Below are 19,505 nucleotides of genomic sequence, written 5' to 3' on the forward strand. Positions count from 1 at the left end.
TTCTCCGCCCCAGGAAGCAGATGAGAGAGCAGCTTCTGAGGCAGGAAGGGAGGTATGAGGGGTGTGGTTTGGTGGCATCTGACAGGGAGGGGTTCCCAGGCCAGAGGAGACCGTGCGCAAGAATTCCTGGTCCTCAGCCATCCAAGGGAGTGACCAGTGGGACATCCAAGCCACTACCAAAACCATTCGATAAACATTTTCTGAGTACCTACTATGTGCCGGACCCTATGCCAGGTCAGAGAGAGTTGCAGGTCTGAGAGAGGCAGAGCAGGTCACCGCCCTGAGGGGGGTCCCCTTCCAGTAGCAAAGACAATAACCTCAAAACAAATCGAAAAGAAAATCTGAAATGACAAGAACGGCCATGAAGGAAATCAAACGGGGTGGTCTGACGGGGAGTGAGGGACAGCAGCTTTAGCTGGGGGCAGGGAGGGGTCAAAGAGGGCCACTCTCAGTAGGTGACGTTGGAGCTGAGGCCCAGAGGGAGGGGCAGGGGCTCTCCAACTGAAACCTGAACGCCCGGGTGGAGGGGGAGGTGGTGCAAAGGCCCTGTGGTGGGACTGAGCACGGCCTGTCCACGGCTCAGGACACAGAGCGGAGAAATGAGAGCAGAAAAGGCCAGGTCAGTGCAGCGGGGGAGGGGCGAGGTCAGGGCGGGCTGCCCCGGAAGCAGATGCCATCCCTCCGTGCCCCTAAGCCACCTTCCTCTCACCTCCTGGCCGCTCAGCCCCTTCCCGCCCTCGGGGGTTCAGACCGGCTCCGAGAGATCTGACCTCGTCACCCCGTCGCTCGTAGTGCTGACAGGCACAGCCGACCACTTGGCGAGGCCAAGACTTCCGGCATCCAAAGTGGCGGGGGGCCAGGGTGTGCACGCCCCCCAAGCCAGCCACCGTCCCCCGACCCACACACAGCCCCTGTCTTCCCAGATGCACCCACCCCCACCGCCCCAGGCCAATGATGTCATTCCCAAAGGCGGCCAAATGCTAGCCAGTCAACTCCAAAATAAGACTGTTTAACACAAAATGAAGCATTTTATAAATCCCCTGTATGTTTTTCCCCTGAGCTGGCACACGCAGCATTTAAAAACACTGCCAACACACTCAACCAATAGTTCAGCTCTACTTCAGACCAGTGCCAGAGTGAAATTCCAGATTTCCTTGCTCTTTTCCCGTTCTGCGCCCCGCCCCCAGCAGCGCCGCCCTGCGGCAGCTCCACGGGCGTTTCTTCCGCCCCTCCCCACCCCAGCGTGCGGCCAGGCCACCGGGGCCACCGGGGCCACCGGGGCGAGAGCAGCAGGAAAGGACAGCTGGGCCCCTGCCGGCTGCGCTCCTTGAATCCACGCACGCCCAGCCAGCAGGAGACAACTGGTTGCTTTCTCATTGTGTTTGGGGACGCTCTTTATTTTCCTGCGCTAGCTCGTCATTGTAGGGATGGCAATCGCTGGATCTCGGGGTCCAGGGGAACCTGAAACATTGACCAGTGCCAGCCCCTCGACCCCCACCTCTGCACACCACTCCCCTGGCCCTGCGGTCACAGGCTGTGTCTGTCTCCAGGCTTTTAAAAACGCTCTCACCTCAAGGAAGTTGCTCCTTACCTGTGGACCTGGTCCTGCTTCCATCCCTTGGAGAGGGGCCAGGGCACCTCGCCCCCACGCCCCCAGGGCTTGGCTGCACAGCTTTGACTAGAGCCTCCCCTGGCAGCCTCCTCCACTAACACGCTCATGCAGAGGTGCTATCACCATCCTAGGAACACACTCCAGCTGAACTGGTGGGACTGGCCGAGCTCTGACCTGCCCCTGGGGTCAGGCCCCCTCCCTGGGGTCTTCGCTGCTGAAGGCTCCTTCCTTCCTCGGGCTGCTTCTGCCTAACAGCATCTGTGCCCTGTTCTTCTGCTAGGAGCACCCCGATTCCCTCTGGAGAACATCTCTGGTCCTGCCGTTCGGAGCACATGACCTGGCCTGAGCCAAAAGCCAAGGTGGCACTCGTCAGCCAGGAGAGGCAGGAAGACTGAGGCCTGAGGCTTTGCCAGAGTCCCCGGGCGCAGCCCCGCTGAAGCCAGTCCCACGAGCCACCAAACTCCCCTACTCGATGCAAGCATGTCAGGGTTTGATTTTCTGACACCGGCCACTAAGAATCCCAGCTTCCCAACTGGCGAGCGTAACGTCGAAGCCTCCCCTCCTGTCTTCCCCTGACCCCCTCTCCGGCTGTGGCCTCTCCAGCAACACAGGGTAACAGGGCAGTCACCCCACCCTGCTCCTGCTGATGCAGCCTCAGGGCACACTAACCATTCTGGCTAGTGACCTGGCTACTTGCGTGGCTCCCTCCCTCCCATACTGCTGAAGCGGACCTCGGCCAGTACGCGGCCACACCACAGAGGGGACAAACCCATTCTCTAGAACAAAATAACTACATACAGGTCAATATAAGACTCTCCTGGCCAAAGCCGGTGAGGGACCGGGCATTCTCAGATACCACCCCAGAAGGGCAGGCACAGCTGTCTGGTCCACTCACAGCTCTGTCCCCGCCTAGAATACTTTCAAGTTCATTGCAGGTGCTTTAAAAAAGAACTCTCGGAATGAAGAAACACACAGCAGGTGATGCTCTGTCCCTAAGGAACACATTTTCCTCTGAGGGTCAGTTTGCTTGCTCTTTGGGTGCCTGCAGCTGTGCCCTAAGGGACCCGTGAGAGAAGAGGCCATCCATCCATAGCTTTCAGCTGTGACAAAGGACTCTGGTAGGACAACTGCCTCTCGCTGCGGAGATCAGGCCAGGATGCAGCTGGAGGCTCTTCCTACCTCCATCTACAGGCGTTGCTCAAAGCTGTTCAAACCCCCAAGTGGAGGCCACAAGACTGATTGCCCGGGAAACACAATTTTCAGCTCTTTACGCCCAACGGGATCCAGAAATTGCGCGAGCGCCTCCAGGACAAGAGCAACAGGGCCTGCCTGAGGGGCTTCGGTCTCTGCCTCCTGACCCCCGAGATCAAGGTGATAAGAAGGGGCCGGAGTGCTGGACGGAGGGAACGGAGACCTTGACGAGAGAGAAAAGCCTGTGGCTCTTGACTAAAGCCCCTGTAACCAGCCCTGAGTTTGCCCGGTGACGCTGAGGTTTCGTGCACGCGTACATCAGCGGGGAAGGAGGGGAACTTATTGTTGAAATACCTACAGAATAAAGAAAAACATCTTCCTGAGATTCTGGAAGCTGAGGAGGGACGTGATGCTTTGCTAACACCAAGCGTCCAGGAACTCGGATGCAGAGCCGTAGGACAGCAGACTGCCTCACAGTCCCTCCACGCCATCTCGGCACCCGAGCCACTCAGGCCCAAGGACCCGATGGCCACCCAGCCTCCTTCCAGCTTTGCCCAAGGCCTGACGCAATGTCCCAGAGGCCTCGCAGCCGGTGGACGTCACCAGGGCATGACTGGCCCCTCTCTCAGGACTCCGCCCCCAAAGGACCACAAGGCAGAGGTTTGGGGGAAGGAAGATAGGTTAGCTTCTGTGACCCCCACGGTGAGGACGCAACTTCCACAAAGGAAGAAAGGATTCAAGGTCAATGTCTCTACCTCACGAGAAGCAAAGAAAAAGTCCCATCTAAATGGTGCGAGGTTTGTGGATCCAAAGACCTCAAGAATGACAGGCTTGGTATGGAGTACCCCGTTCCCCCACAAACATCAGAGAACATGTGGGTGCGCAGCAGCTGGCACCAGCTCTGACCACCATGGGGGCTGCACTGCCTCCTGGCAATAATCAGATACTCCTGGGAGGAGCCGGGAATGCTGGTTTAAGCCACCACCTCCTCACGTGACCTTGGCCGAGGCCCACCTCACTAAGGAGCCTGGCCCAGTCAGTGCTTTCCGACGCTTCCTGGAGGCGGGTGGTAGGTAAGCAGGTTGGCAGAGGTCAGAACCTTCCGCATCCTTAACAGATAGCTCTGCAGGTACCTGCTTTATACACTGGCTGTGTTTGAGAATACGGGTTTGAGCATAAGGCTGGAATCCGCTGAGCTTGATGGTCTTTGGGAAAATCTGCTTCCCTAAAATTCTGAGACGTGACGACGAGACGTTGTCAAAAGCAAAGTGAATGGACTAGATCATCGACACCTCACAATCTGGCATTTGATTTCATTACTTCACTTGTTCACATCTGCCTGCATCTGATTCCTGGCTCCTAGAGAGGACATCCGTGTTCCTGGGAGGTCCCCGCCCATCTCGCAGCCCCAGGGGTCTGTACAGAGCTGCCCCAACTCCTCTGAGCCTAGCTTATATGCATGTCCATCTCCTCCTGGGCACAGTGTCGCCCTGGGGGTGAGCCTTGGTCCTGGCGGCCCACTAGGAGCCTAGCTCTGGACTTCTGTCCTGGCCAGCAGGGGCACCTCTGGGGCTGCCCGCATGTTGACGTGGTTTACGGAGACGGCCTTGGGGCATGTCCTTGGAGGGCGCAGAGGGACACGCTCGAAGCCAGCCTTACTTCTCAGCTCCTTTAACCAATGAGTCCACTTTTTTCTGCTTGTCAGTTTGAATTGAGTCTCTCTGCAGATAGCACATTATTAGCCAAGGACCCAGTTTGTGCCGGGCGACCAAAAAGGTCATGGTGACTTCGCCTTCCAGCTGGATTATACATTCTGGTTGACAGGACTCTCCTGCACACAGAGGCACGCGCGCGTGCACGCACACATGGTTCCAGACGTGTGACAGGTGTGGCAGCTCCACTTGCTGATATGCACGTGCCCTCTGGAACTTCCAGGCTGGAAGGGGTGACAGCAGGCTGGAGCCAGACCACACGAGGGGTACACTCACAGCCAACCCAAAGTCCAGCTTGGGGCGCTTCTTCTCCACCCAGGACCTCGAGGCCCTGCTGGGTGTCCAGTCACAGAAAGCCAACAGACGCTTTCGCTGCCTTCAGGAAAGATGCAGAAACCAGGGCCCAGCCTGGGAGAAGCCACCCAGGTCCCCTCCCCACCCAGAGCATCTCCAGGGGCTCACTGAGGCTCATCCTAGGGGGTGTTGGCAGGAGAAGCTGTCCCGATGACAGCCACCACCCCTGGATTCCACTCCGGCCCACCCTTGGACACAAAAAAAAAAACCCAAGAGGTGCAATAATTCAGAAAACCACCAAGATGGTCAAGCTGGTTGGGTCAGAAAGAAGTGAAAGACCCCTCCCCTGTGGAGAGCCCCGGGGAACCACAGGCATCCGCAGAGACGCTGCCGTTCCCACGGAAACCAAAAGAACTGTGGGGTCTCCCCACCCGACCCCGGCCTCCCATGCCGCTGGAGCTGGTGCCCAGTTTTGGAGAGATGAAGCGACAGCAGCTTCGCTGCACATCATCGAGTGGAGGGGGACACACTCTGCAAACCTGCTGACTCACAGGAGGTGAATGACAAAACCAGCCTCCGAAAAGAACTCCCACCCACGGCGCTGCCGGGAGCCAGGGCACAGCTGCCCGAGCCCCACGAAGCCACAGCCACAGTCCCACGCAGCCCGCCCACTTCCCGGCGACTTCCGATGGGGACACAGGGGCAGGGGGCAGGCACTTGAGGGAAGATTCCCCTCTCGCCACGGGGCCAGGCGGCCCACCCTGCCCACGCCTCCCACCCCGAGGGCGGCATGCTAGCAGGCTGACACACACAGCTAGCATCTCCCCGAACAGCTGTGGGGAGTGACATCTCTACACACTGAAACACCTTGGCAAGGCGCTGGGGAAGACATTTAAGGGCCACCGGTGGCGCTTCATCTTGTGAGTGAAAGAACACTTGTGAAGAGATTGTCTTCTCCACTGAACTCCATTGCGTGTAAGTCAACAGTTCCCACGTCCCTAGCACCCAGAAGGGTCCCTATGCATAGTATACACTCAATAAACATTCGCTGAATGAACAAACCATCTCTTCCTGCTCTAAACCCCCCTTCCGATGGATTCGCCTTAGTCGAAGACCTACTATGTCCGGGCACAGGACTAGGAACTGTTTGTTCTGCTGCCTCACCCCTCAAAGCCCCTTCTCCAGGGCACGTCGACGGTCGGCCCTACCGCAGACCCCCGTCCCTCACACTTCCGGAGCACCTACTACGTGTGTTCTAGCCACGGGCCAAGGCCACCGTGGGAACAGAGAAGAGAACGGGACCTCCAGCCCTGGCATCAAGGACACACATCCTCATCAGTGAAACCGCTGGCCAATGCATTTTTGATCTTGGCCAACGGGGTAGATAAAAAATGGTATTTACTTGCGGTTTAAATTTACAGCTCTCTTATTATGTAAAGGGGGTTCTGAATCCTTCTGAGTGCTTAAGATCTCACTAGTATTTCTTTGCTCTGGTTCCATTACTGTCCTTTGCGCCTGGGTGACAGTCAAAGCATCTAAAGACCAACCAATCCCAGTGGGCACTGGCCTTGGGCAGACCAGACTGTGCCTTGTTTTCTATTGATTTATTGGTTATTTTCTTAGTGTTGATAGCGGTGCCTTATACATTAAGGAAAACATCCTTCGCCTGTGATATGTATCTTTGGTTTGATTTATTGTGGTTTTGGCAACGCAGGAATGTTTTATTTTTATGTAGTTGAATATTTCTCTCTTTTGTTTTATGGCTTCTGGGTCTAGGGTTATATTTAGAAAAGGCTTCCCCCCTCCCACCCCCCCGATATTATTATATTTTTTTTTAACTCACTTGTTTTCTTTTAGTATTTTTAAGTTTTCTTTTCATGTTTAGATTTCTGATCCATTTGGGATTTGCTTGGTGTTAAAGGAGGAAGGGATCCAGTTTTATTTTTTCAGGCTGGTTAGCCTCTTCATCTCAACCCCAACTACTGAGTGACCCATCTGTCCCCCGCATATGCAGTGAAACCTTCCTCACTCATTAAATATCCACCTATTTGGGTCCCTGTCTGGGCTCCATGCCGCTCCCCTGGCCTGTCCCTTACCACTCAGAATCCCGTAGCTCAAGAACATGTTTTAAAATTCGATCTGGTTACCAGCCCTTCCCGTCAGTCGGCTCTTTTGGGATTTTCCTCTGGTCCTGACGTGTCTTTTTTCCTTATGCAGTTTAGGATCAGCTCATCCACTTCTAAACCGATCCTATCACCACGTTCATCGGTCCAGGGTAAGCTAATGGGTTCGTTTAGGGGACACTGACATATTCGCAACTCGGATCTCGCCACCCAAGAATAAGGTCTGCCTTTTCGTGTATTTAAGTCTCTTCTGTGTCCTCCACTAGTTGATTCTGTTTGTCCCCTCCAAGCATTTGAATGTTGCTTCCTGGGTCGGTTTCCTGGTCTTTACACATTCTGTAGCTACCGGAAGTGAGGCCTTTTCTTGCTGGGTGTTTTCCAGCTGGATGCTCTTTGTATGCACGAAAGATCTTCATGTGGGGGCATTAATTGGGCTCGAGCCCCCAGCCCTTCTGCCCCGCGAGAAGCTGGCTGACACCACGGCGCTGTGCACACTCCCACGGGCAGAAGGCGCTCGGGCCCTGCACCTGTGCTCTTGGCAGCCCGGGGCCCGGCGGCTGGCCCGCACCCGCTGCTTTGCCCAAATGGAACCAGTACGAGGGACGCCCCGAGCAGTAAGGCGGGGAGGGCTCCCACCCACGCAATTGGAGCAAGACAGGGCCTGAGCCGGCACACAAAGGCAAGCGCTGGCCAGCCGGCGGACAGGAACGAGGCTGGCAAAGGTGCCAGCCTCCACTCAGCCCCAGCCCTGTCATTACGGCCCACAGGTTACTCTGGCCACAGCTGAACAAACCAGCTGTAATTAACTTTCCACCCAGCTTTTTACACAGCAGCATTTCACCTTCGCCAGAAAAGGAGGGTCTGCTTCTCTAGAGGGGCTGGGGACACACTCCTTGGTCCCAGCCTCAGGAAGGCGGGGCAGCCGAGGGCTGAGCCGCAAAATTAACCCACAGGGAGCATTTTTTTTTTTCTTCTGTTGCTATTTAAACAAATTCCCCTCCTCTTATTTTTTTAACTTGAGCATTCGAAAAAGCTGTGTCTGTCTGGAGTTTGGTTTGAAATTGCTCGCTGTCTTAATCTACACTGAGAACGCGGATCTTAGCTCAAGTTCTGTGACCCTGAGCCAGGTCCCCTCCCTCTCTGAGCCTCTTTCCTGATGTGTAAAATGAGGCAGAATGGTGAAAACAGGGCTTCCTACTGGGACTGCTGGGACGATAGGTGAGGCCATCCCTTCAGCCGACGACGAGCATATATTAAGCACCACTGTGTGCTGTGTGCTGTGCGCTGGGCCGGGACACAACTGAGAACAAAACAGACACAGCTCTTGTCCTTGCGAAGCCCAGCTGTGGTGGGGCCATGCGCGGTAAGACTGAAAACCACCACAGAACCATCACAGCAGCTGATGAGCGCTGCGGGCGGTGCGGGGGCCGCAGAGGGAGCAGAGGCCACGCTGCAGGGCGAGTCCCACAGCGCGTGCAGCCACGTGGAAGCCCCAGGAGGGGCAGGGACCCGGGTACTTCGGGGTGTCCCCTGGGTGCCCAGTGAGGAGCCTGGCCTGACTCGGAGATGATCCTGGCGGCAATTTCTATTGGATGGAGTAAGTGCCTGGAACCCATAGTTAGAAGCCTCAGTCTTTCTAAAGAGACCCTCACCTGCTTCTCCTTACCTGTAACGAAAACCCAAATTGTGCCAGCCGTGGCTTCCACAAAGGGGCCGTGGCTTCCGCGAAGGGGCCGGGGACCTCCGAAAAGTACATGTCATGAAAGTCCACATTCCAGGACTGGCACACTGCACGCCCCTGCTGACAGCCGCTCCTGACACGGGAGCTTCGCTAGGCAAGTCGGGTCTCAGACATGACAAGAGCATGGACCTGGCGCCCTTATGTCCGCGGGCCGCCGGCCTCGTCAATTCTGGCCAACGTGGCGATCAGTCGAAATCACGGAGTATCCTTAAAGGGTGATCTCTACACCAGAAAGTAGTAAAACCTGCCACCTGAACCCAGACTGGAGGTCCGCGGGTGACCCGCTTCAGTGAGCACATAAAAAATTGAATCAGCCCCTTCTCGTACCTGCCTCCCTGGGGGCCCAGGAAGTTCCCAGAGACACTTTCTAAAGCAGCTGAGGTCCACCTGGGTCCTCAAAGATGATGAAAAACACCTCCGCAACTGTTTCTAGGGCCCCAATGTGCTTCACAAATTGTGTCAGTATGAACTTCGGCTTACTCTCTGTTTCGACGTCATGCGAGTCGGTGGGACCTGAGCTAATGGGGACTTTGTATCATCGGTTCAGAAAGCCACCGAATGCTCTGGCTCTTTGCTCACTCGGTGCCACAAACGATGCTCCAGCAGGGACAGATAAGCCCCTCCCACCCATCAAGTCAGCCTTTACCTACCCTTGGATACATGTTTATAGTCTGCACCGGTACCAGCAACCCGAGCTCCATCCACTTGAAAACACTGCTGTTTAAAAGGCGGGTTCCAGAAAAGGGAAACAGCTCAGTAACAAATGCCGAATACAAAATGGCAAGCTAAGTGCCCAGGGCTCCAAGCAGGTGCACGCCCGTCATCCTGCGGGCAGGGGAGGGGGACAAAGAGAAACCGGACGGCTGTCAGGGACTGGGCATCCGCCGAACGGGCTGGATCTTTGCTTGTTTCCTTTCGAGTCATAACGACGCAGTGTTTGACGCCTTGTGGGTGTAGGGTGGTTTCTCCCCAGGCAGAATGAGAGACTGTGAGAGAGAGAGACGGAGGGAGGAGAGAGAGAGCTGAATGGGACGCGATGGAGTTCTCAAGTTCCTGAGTCCCGGCCTCGACGACCTCTCCCGCACCCGGCACTGCCTCTCCTGCCGAGGGACGATGGCGAGGCGCCTTCCCACGCTCCAAGACCTCTTGAAAAGACAGTTTTTCGATGCAGGGTCCCGGTGCCACGTGGGGGCGGGGGTGGGGGGTCTTCAGTATGAACGCCATCACTGCCATTCCGGCAGGAAGCTCCCCATCCCACGGAGGGCATCCCCCACCTCAGAACATCTCAGACCTCACAGCTACTCTCCCCGATTCTGACGGAGCGAGGCACTGTCCCCGCCCCCACACACACCGTAACCGCCACAGAAAAGGCCCAGAGGTCACTCGGCTGGACAGCTTTAAAGGAGAACCACACTCAAGATCACCCCACAAACAGCCCCTATCCCACTACACACAACCTCTGCCCAACATGCCAACGGCCTGGAAGGGCTGACCTTCGCAGGGCACACCTGCCGCCTGGAGCCGTCACCTTCTGCAAGGTGTCCTTCCAGAGAGCAGGACTGACAGGTGTCACTGCCCTCAGGCCCCAAATTCTCCACAGTGGGGAGGACCCCGCCTTCCCTCTAAACAGGACTGCTTTGTCCCCTCATAGACATCTGCTGAGTGCCCGAGCCCGCGGCCAGCCTCACAGACCCCGGCCCTCTCTGAAACGGTCTCCGCTGGGCTGTCCGCCCTGCTCTCCAGAGTGTACGCTCCATGAGGGCAGTGACGCCCACCTGCGTGTCACCGGATGGCCAACGATGAGCGGCCAGCAGTCCCATGAGCCCAGCATGGGAGGATCCGCTATCACATTTTTGTGCTCATTCCAGACTTTTAAAGCAGAAGCTGATTTTCAAACTTCTTATGCTAAAGCCCAACATATAAAACAGACTTTTTAAGCTGAATGGCTCGACTGGAGTGGGTGTCACAGCCCCCCTCAGTCACATGGGCCCCGATACCCACCCAATAGGCCAGGGACACCTCTGGAGCCGGGTCTGAAAACCACTGCATGATTGGAGGGTGTAGACGCTCCCTAGGCAGGGACCATTTAGAATAACACACACACGGTTCCCAGTGGTTTATCCTGTCACTGGGTGATCCCGAGGACACGTGACCTGGGGAAAGTAACTCCTCACATACCTCTTCCCTGTCAAGGAGACTCTCCCAGACCGGGTCACGCCTTTACTGGGTGGTAACGAATTCCTCAGGACACCATGAGGCGAGGTCATCTCCCACGCTCTTTCTAGGAATATCTGGCTTCTTCCAATACTCCAGGGTTTGGGGGCACCCCTGGCTCCCACATCCCCATGGAGGTCATTAGTGGGGCCCTATTAGGAAGCAGGCAGGAGTACTGCTGGGTACCACCAGCAGCGGTAAGGATGGCCACGGACCCTGCCAACAGGGCGGCCATGACATCGGCCAACGTCCGAGGCCATAGAGAGAGGAGACTGCCACTGGCCAGAGAAACTGCCCGGGACGGAAGCACTGTTAGCTACCATTTCTTATGTCCAGCACAGACCCCCACACACGGCCCCAAAGCCTCGCGTTTTCCTTCTCCACCTAGAAATACCACCAGTCTCAAAAGTGCGGTGGGAGACGTGAAAAGCTCCTCGTTTGCGAAGGGAAGGGAAGGGTAGCTGCAGCCGTGCGAGGGGTGGGGGGTCCTCACCTCGAGAGCTGAGACTCAGTGAGGAAGTGCTTAGCAAGGCTACTGAGGAGCCCTGTTCTAACAACGAGACATTCAGGAAACAAAGAGAATGCCTTTTCATTAGAAGATCGATTCGTTGATTGTTCTAAAAGTAAGCGATAATACCTCATTCTCTTATAATTTAGACTCCATCTCAGTTCTAGGCTAACTGAAGAAATACATCGGCATCTTTGATTTTCCCAAGTAGGGCAGAGTCTATAGCCTAGGGTCCTGAAGAGGTCCTAGCTCAGCCACCAAGTCACTTTGTGACCTCGGTCAAACAACCACCTTTCCCTCTCGATGCCTCAGTGTTCTAAGATTCTATGTCAGCCACTGCTTCCACCTCTGGCTGAAATATCCCAAATTCTAAATGACTGGGGTTTGATTTGCTGAACCCCAAAAAGTCCAAGTCTATGAGAGTCTTCTTGTTTTGGGTACCTGGTCCCTTGAGAGGTTGACAGACACTTGGTCTAGCCAGGGCTGTGCAGGTACGGGCGTCACTAGAGGGAAAGTCATAGCAATTCGCAAACACTTGGCTTTCAAACTTCTGAGATGGTGTGGAAGGTAAGGAGAGTGGGAGCTTTGAGTACCGATCCACTTCCTACCAGCAAATTGTTCCCCCAAACAGGAGACAGGTCCCCTTTGGAATATGGGCGTGAGATTTTAGATCCTCTCCCCATAAACCGGCATCCAAAGGGTCTCATCAATAATCACAATGGAGGGAGATATCTGGGGATAACTGTGTTAGGGACACAGATGCTCCAGACTCCCCGCTCAGACGCCTGCAGCATGGCTGTCACCCCCAAGGAAAGACTCATGCTCCCATCCCCTGAACCCACCCGCCCACGTTCCCCAGACACACAGTCACATACAACTTGTGAAGTTTTAAACTGCTCCTGCAAAACTATGGCCTTGCTTACCTTCTCTGAGGCACCAAGGAAACAGAGAACACGCCTAGAAGCTCCCAGCAGCTCCCAGCCACTCGGAGGAGCAGGAGGCCAAGCTCGGAGGCGGAACCAGGTCCCTTTCTGCTCGGGCTGCCCCTGACCTCCGAAATTCCCCTCTCTCATCACAGCCCTGCCGAGCCCACTCCCTCCTTGTGTAGCTTTCCACACTCCGCCGCGAACGTGGCGCTAACGACCTCTTAATTGCTGCATATCCAGAGCGCAGACCCAGCCACTTATGGCCCACGTGGTATGAAGTACAGTTTGGGGGAGCAGGGAGGGGACACTTCCATCCAATTCCTGCCTGCCGGAAAGCCAGTGCTTTTGTTTTTAATCTTATTTAAAAGAAAGATACAGGGTATCCGAGACACCGCAATAAAACGACATTAACTGTAAAATTACATTATTAATTCTTTAATCTCACTTGAGGCTTCAAGCTGTTGCTATGTCCAATTATCCGTATAACCACCTGTCAGAATCCTGGCGCTATTTAGCATTACCTCCAGGACAGTGGTGGGCCCGGTGGTCCGTCAGGTCTGCCAGAGACTCGAAGTCCTGCTGACAGTGATCGCAGGTGTAAATTGACTCATCCTCCATGTCTTCATCGTCCTCATTTCTCTCCTCTTGACTTGTCACGCTGTTCCTATCTTCCAGGACACGGCTGGTTTTCTGATCACACCCGGCCTCTCCTTCTAGGCCTCCTGCCAACAGGAAGAATACAGTCCATGTCAGCTGACGGGATCTTGGGAAAGGATTTTTAAAGGGTCGCCCGGCATTTATTAAGTTACGTTTAATTACTTTACCTCCCAGAGTCCATTATTATTCTTGACACCTCTCAGTGTATTAATATATGGGGGCGGGGGAGGTTGTAGCATGTGGTGCTGTAATTCTCAACTAGATTCTTTAATTCTTGGTGCAAATCTTCTCTGGGGATTTCCTGCCATCTTTCCCCTGTGTACGGAGGATGAGGGTTGTGACCCATCAGGGAGGCGAAAATGCCTTCGCGTTTTGTCTCCTAAAAACCAAGTTCTCTTACACACTCCCCTCTACAGCCCCCGTCAGCTGTTCCAAACGCACCTCAACTTTTTGTTTGGCCCAGAGCCTTGCAATTTAGACCTGGGAGATCTCGTAGCCAAGTTTACCCTCTACTCAGCAAGCCTCAAAATGTGATGTGGGCTCAGATCTTTGCAAAAATGCCCTGATTCTGGAATCCAAGAAGCACACATGCGTGCAAAACCACAAATAGTCAAATCACAAGCTTAACATGAACCTGAGCCTTGATGTGTACCCCAGTATCAGCCTAGAAGGTGGAACCAGCCTTGGAATCACTCGACCAATTTCTTCCAAATAAAATACCTACTCTCTGCTTATCACTGTGTAGACAGGTGGCTAGTCTGCACGGAAAAGTGAGTTAACGACCTGATAACGATGTCTTGCGTCTGTGGAATGTTCTGTACTTTTTTAAAGCCACAGTTACCTCTGTGTAGACTCATTTCACAGTTTCACACACCCTGTAGCTAAAAGCAGTCATGTGGTCCCGCCCCCACCCTCAGACAGGTTCAGCTTCATTATTCCCATTTCACAGGTAAGGCACCTGGCATCCAGCCAGCGGGATACAACTGTCTCCAGAGCCCTACAGATGTTGTACGGGACATCCTGACCCCTGCTAGTGCATCGCCCTGCACGGCTGGGGGAAATGGGGCACAGCCTTGGTCTGGGAGAGTCACAGGACACAGCAAGAAATTGTCAATCGAAATGCAAAAAAAGGCGTAAATAGAACACACAGAATATATCAGTAATCCCAATACATGTCAGTGGATTAAACCTGCCTGTTAAAATACAGAGACTCCAACTAGAATTAAAGAGAGAAATCACCATTATGTGTAGACACTGACACAAACACGTATGCATATGCAAAGGCGTGTCTACAGCGTTTGCGCGCATGTGTGTCACACTAACACTGCAGTTCCAGAAAAAAGCCTTCAGCACACAACCTTTAAGTCCCCAAGGGCTGGTCATCCAAGCAAGAAAGAGAAAAGCAGCAAAGGATGCTTATTTGATTAGAGGTGGAAGCCACAGTCCTATAAATATTTCAATTTAGAAACAATGTTACAAAGGCTCTATTTCTCCCGTCTGCACAGAACTTGCACTTCCAAGCACACGACACCAAGAACCTGCAAACACAGATCAGCTCAACGGCCTTCCGCCTTCCGCGGTGGGGAACGCGGGATGACACGGCACTTGGATCCGTGCGGAGGCAGTAAAAAATCAATGTTTCCATTTGTGGCCCATCAAAACATCTCTCTTCTTACCAATTAAGGGATGTACAATTTTTAGGTTCTTTCATTATCAGAGCATGCCAACTCCTCACAATACAGAAACCCCATTAAAAGCCAGGCAGCATATTCATCTCAGGCAATCTGATCTGCTGCTACAGAGACAGCAAGAAATAGAAAGACAGAAAGCAAAGAAATGAGAAATATCATTTGGAGCCTCCAACATTACAAGTCCTCACACAACCATGGTGACACAGTCAAGCGCCAGCTCTGAAATTCCTAGTTTACAATCTCTTCCCTTAATAAAAAAATGTTCCAAAGGGAGGAATAAGCCGTAATTCTGCGTTATCTACGACACTGACTCTCCAGATGATAAGTTACGTTTAACACCACGCTTGTGCTACTCTACTTAACACACAATTTAATAGATTTCAATGATCCCCTGTTATTTTGTTGTTGTTGTCTTTGCCATATGCACTTGGCCACACTTTCCGGAACAGCTCATCTCATCCACAACTGGAACCACAAACGTTACAATGCACTTGAGCTCTTTAAATCTGGCACATCCTGTTGACTTAGGAGTAGATAAATCAGAACGTCAACTCTTGGGTTTTTATAAGACAAAAAAAACCCATAAAGTCGTCCAAGAGTATAAATCTGTTTTAAGGAACTGTCACCTCCCCCGCCACCGTCTACTTACAGGGAGGCAAGGTGGCTGCACGGAAGGGGCACGAGAGGGGAGGTGGGGACCTCAGTGTCTGGGGTCCCACGCCAGCCAGCCTGACCCCCAGGAAGCCAAAGACGGAAGAAGCCTTGGTGGCCTGGAGAAGTGTGGGGGATCGGGACTTCCCTGAAGCTCCCCTCCTGTGATGAGTAGTCAGCAGCCACCCTGCTCCCAGGGTCTCCAAGGCAGGGAGGTGGGAGCTCTGGGGACAGACGGCTCTGAGGTACACTCTGTGGAGTCACCTCCTTCCCGCCACCCTGAACAACCCCTCAGTAAGCCCCTGGGGACCGAATGAATGGCCCTTCCCTAATCCTCTGACTCAGCTCTGGCTAGTGGGGGTGGTCCTGCCTGTCCACGTCCTGCCCTGGAGGCCCACGCAGGTCCTCAACCAAGGCAGAGCCCAGGGCCCTGCCTGATTCCTTGTCCCATGTGCTGCCTGATTCCTTTGTGACCTGGGCCTGAGTTCCAGGTGACCCATCAACTGCCCCAGGCCCGACGAAGCAGTCAGCAGGCCTCAGAGCTTGTTTGTTTCCATCAAGGCCTCGGGGGTTGGGAAGGACTTCCGGAACAGGCCACTGGCACCCTCCCCTGAAGCCGCACCCAGTTCTCTTAGGGATGGCCCGGAGTGGCCCGGAGCTCCCCAGGGAAGGCCCCGGCCAAACCGTTCTGAGGGTCCTCTGCCCAGGGCCATGTGCGCTGGACCGGATGGAAATGGCACCTTAAACCCAGCCTCACACTCCACCATGGACAACTCACGACCGGGGGGTTTTCCCACATACACGCCTGCGTCCGTCTGCCCTGGCCTCAACCAAGAGCAGCTAGCATTTATTGAGCACTCGCTGTATGCCAGGTGCCTTCCGAGCACAGCCAGCCAGGCGGCCCTGTGAGCTGAGCAGGGTGAGGATACCGGGGCTCCAGAAGGTGACAAAGCTTACGCAAGGCCACAAGTGTCAGGTTCCAAACCCGGCTGTGTCTGACTCATCCACTCCGCTCCACGGTCCCCCCACAGCAGAGACTCCAAGAAAAAATGAGCCAAGTGTCGAGGAATCCGTAAACCTTTTCAAAGGGCTATGCGGGGTCCCTGTCCCAGCCCCTAAGGTCCAGCAGGGGCTCTGCTGACCTCTGACGTCTCATCGCCACGGCCACGCCGACTTCTTTCAGTCCCTTGAATTATGCGTTTGTTCCACCAAGGGCTTCACCCCCTGGCTCCCGACCAGGAAGACGTCCCACAACTTCGCCCACCGGGCCGGCCCCCCATGGCCCCGCGTCACGCGGGTCCCACCATCCTCCCCCTCGCCGCCCCTGCCCTTGCCACAAGCTGCACTGACACTCTCGTGGCTAATTTGTTTACACTCTGCCTCCCTGCGGCGGACTGCATTTCCGAAGAGGGTCCCGCCTGCTCCTCTGTGACAGCTTACACGTTCCCGCCACAGAGCCAATTCTACTCCACAATTGTCCCCTCGGCTGGAGGACCTTAGGGACTCTCCCGACCACTAGAATGCACCAGAAGTAACATTCTGGGATGTAAGGTATGGTCAGAAGAAAGCTCGCAGCTTGCCCCGGGTCTCCGGGTCTCCTGGGACACTACCATCTATGAGAAGCTCAAGCCACGTGGGTGCTCCAGGTGCTCCAGTCGGAGGCCCAGCTGCCAGCAGCCCCAACCACCACCTGCCTGCACTGTGCAAGAAACGCAGGTGAGACGTCCAGCCAGCCCACAGGACTGTGCAGAAATAATAACTTGCAGCGGGCCACTGAGTTTGGGGATGGTTGGTTACCCAATAATGCTGAAGTAGAACAATCCCCCACCATGCCAAAAGTTCCATGAGGCCAGGGGCTGGGTTCGAGTTTGCTCTACCATCTCCCCACCCCTGGTACGTGCGGAGGGGGCTCAGTGGATATCGAATGAATGAATAAATAAATTGGTTTCAAAGAAACACGCGTCTGAATATCAAGACAGGTGGGAGGCGGGGGAGGGAAAGAGGTTACACTGTTCTCTGTTGTCTGATGATGATAAGCATTTGTTTGAACCACATGGAGCCGCCGTCTTTTCAGGTCGAAAAAGGCGAATACCGGCAATCTCAAATGGCTCAACTTATCAAGTGATGAGTCCAGTGTCTCGCAGCTGGAAGATGGGACACCCGCCCCGGCGAACCCCACAACACCACACCCATACACCTGAGTCCCTGAGCCCAAGACATGGGCTTGGGGAATTTTCTCTGAGCAAAGAGGCAGTAACAAAACCCTCTACCTTCACTGGTTTTCATTAGAAAGTAGTGAATTTCCTCATCCCAGGACCAAACAGCCCCCCTCGAGAAAGAGCTCGCGCTCAAGATAATATTACGAGACGGGGCAGTGGGACTCTGCAGGAAGCGTGTGCGACAAGGGACACTTAGCAAGAAAGGTGGCCCCATGTCCTCTTGAGGACGAGACAGAGACCTAGGCAGGGTGGAGGGCGGTGGCTTGGCCTCTCCCACACGCCAAGTGAGTACTTCGTCCACCAGGCTACGCCCCCACCATCCCAGCCTGTCGTCACTGTGACCTGACGCGGCAGGTGCGGTTGGCATCCCCACTGCACAGGACACCCCCAAGGCTCAGGACCACACACAAGTCACATGCTGGGAAAGGCAGAGCCTGAATTCGAACCCAGGTCTCCTGATTCTAAATTCTAACTCTTAACTGCTACGCAGGAAAGCCAAGAAAAGAAACGCTTGAGCAAAGGTGGAGTGGGGGACGGCCGGCTGAGTCCAGTGAGCACAAAGGGAAAGGGGCCAGGCTGCCCGTGAGCTGCCAGGTTGAGGACAGGACATGTCCTAGCTTCTCAGTGGGGCTTCTCAAGCCCACGACTCAGGGCCTCACCCCTCCCAGGGGCCAGGTGACAGAAGCTCAGCCCGAGGACACCAGGGAGCGTCTCTTCCCTCTGGCCCGAGTCTCCGCCAGCACTCAGGTCAGAAAGGGCCTCACAGAGAAGGCTGCCTCTTGTCCTTCCTGGGAGGGACCATGGGGATCAGGTAGATAGCAGGGAGCCCAGGGCACCCTGAGAACCAACCAGGGACATGCAGGGGTCCCACCTCTGGGGCCACGGGGCTGGGCAGATGCCCAGTGGAGGCAGGAGGCCAGAAGCAGCCCCTACACGCCCAGGACAGAGAAAACAAGGACAGAGTCTGAGAGACGAGATGTGCCGGTGCCGATAATGTCAGGAATCGCCTGCTCCTTCCCACGTTCACCCCACAGATATTTAGTGTCGACTGTGTGCCAGGCGTAATGCACGCGTATTTGCTGCAACATACAGGGGGCTCCCCAGTCTCACCCATCTGGGTGGCTTCGATGTCCACACAAAGCCTGGCTCCGAAAAGACACTTAACAAATATGGGGTGGGCGAGGGGGTGAACAGATGAAGGGGTGAGTGCCGACGACAGGGTGAGGTGGTAAGGCCGCATCGAGGGCCAGGGCCGGTCAGCGGGGTTCCAGTCTCAGTTCTGGGACCCCCGCCACCCCACCACTTAACAGCTGGGGCCCTTAGGCAAGTCACTTACCCTCTCCGAGAAAATTTTAATGAAGCTAAATTATTATAACGAGGTAATATAAACAGAGCCTGGTACCTGGTCCACGACCACACTTGAGCGAACAGCAGCTACGATGTGCCGTTATCATTCAAACGACGTGCAGCATCGTGGCTCGGATGACAGGTGGAGACACGGAACCGCGAGAGAGGTTCTGGCAAGAGGCCTCGGGCTCCTGAGAACGGACACTGCCTGAGCGCCTGCTCCCCCAAAAAGCATAAACACGTCCACGCAGACAAATAAAAGTCTACCGGACCAGGACAGGAAAGCCCTGACTTCAGGTCAGCGTCTCGCCACCTTCCGTGATGTCCTCCTTGGGTAAGAGCAAGCTCGCCTCCTCCGGGACACAGCGTGACCTGTGCCAGGGGTCTGCCCCCGCCAGCCCTTGGGGTGATGATGCGGACATGTGTACGCTGCAAGTCACAAGCCCACCTTTCCCGTGCTGCCCCCTGTATGTAGTTGAGGGGCCTCCCCACAGAACCCAGGGTCCAGGAAGGTGTCTACCATCTCCGAGGGTTTACCGTGGAGCGACAATGTTTTAATAGGAGGCTCATACTCCACTCTGACAGCCCACGTGTTTCCTACAAACTGTTTCACTAGCAG

At 54.9% G+C, this 19,505-nt stretch overlaps 1 protein-coding gene across 3 annotated transcripts in view; it reads right to left on the minus strand.

Moving 5' to 3' along the window:
• ZNF423 (zinc finger protein 423) overlaps window positions 1-19,505 on the minus strand; it is a 287,541-nt gene that overhangs the window by 182,929 nt on the left and 85,107 nt on the right. For 2 of the 3 annotated variants that reach the window (XM_039880813.1, XM_039880815.1), the window contains one exon: window positions 12,843-13,043. In XM_039880813.1, coding sequence (XP_039736747.1) covers window positions 12,843-13,043 — 201 coding nt within the window. The remainder of the gene's footprint in view (window positions 1-12,842; window positions 13,044-19,505) is intronic. The other variant, XM_039880814.1, reaches the window with a different exon arrangement.

The sequence above is a fragment of the Pteropus medius genome, unplaced genomic scaffold, assembly GCF_902729225.1.
Source record: "Pteropus medius unplaced genomic scaffold, Ma_sr-lr_union100, whole genome shotgun sequence".
Taxonomy (NCBI): domain Eukaryota; kingdom Metazoa; phylum Chordata; class Mammalia; order Chiroptera; family Pteropodidae; genus Pteropus; species Pteropus medius.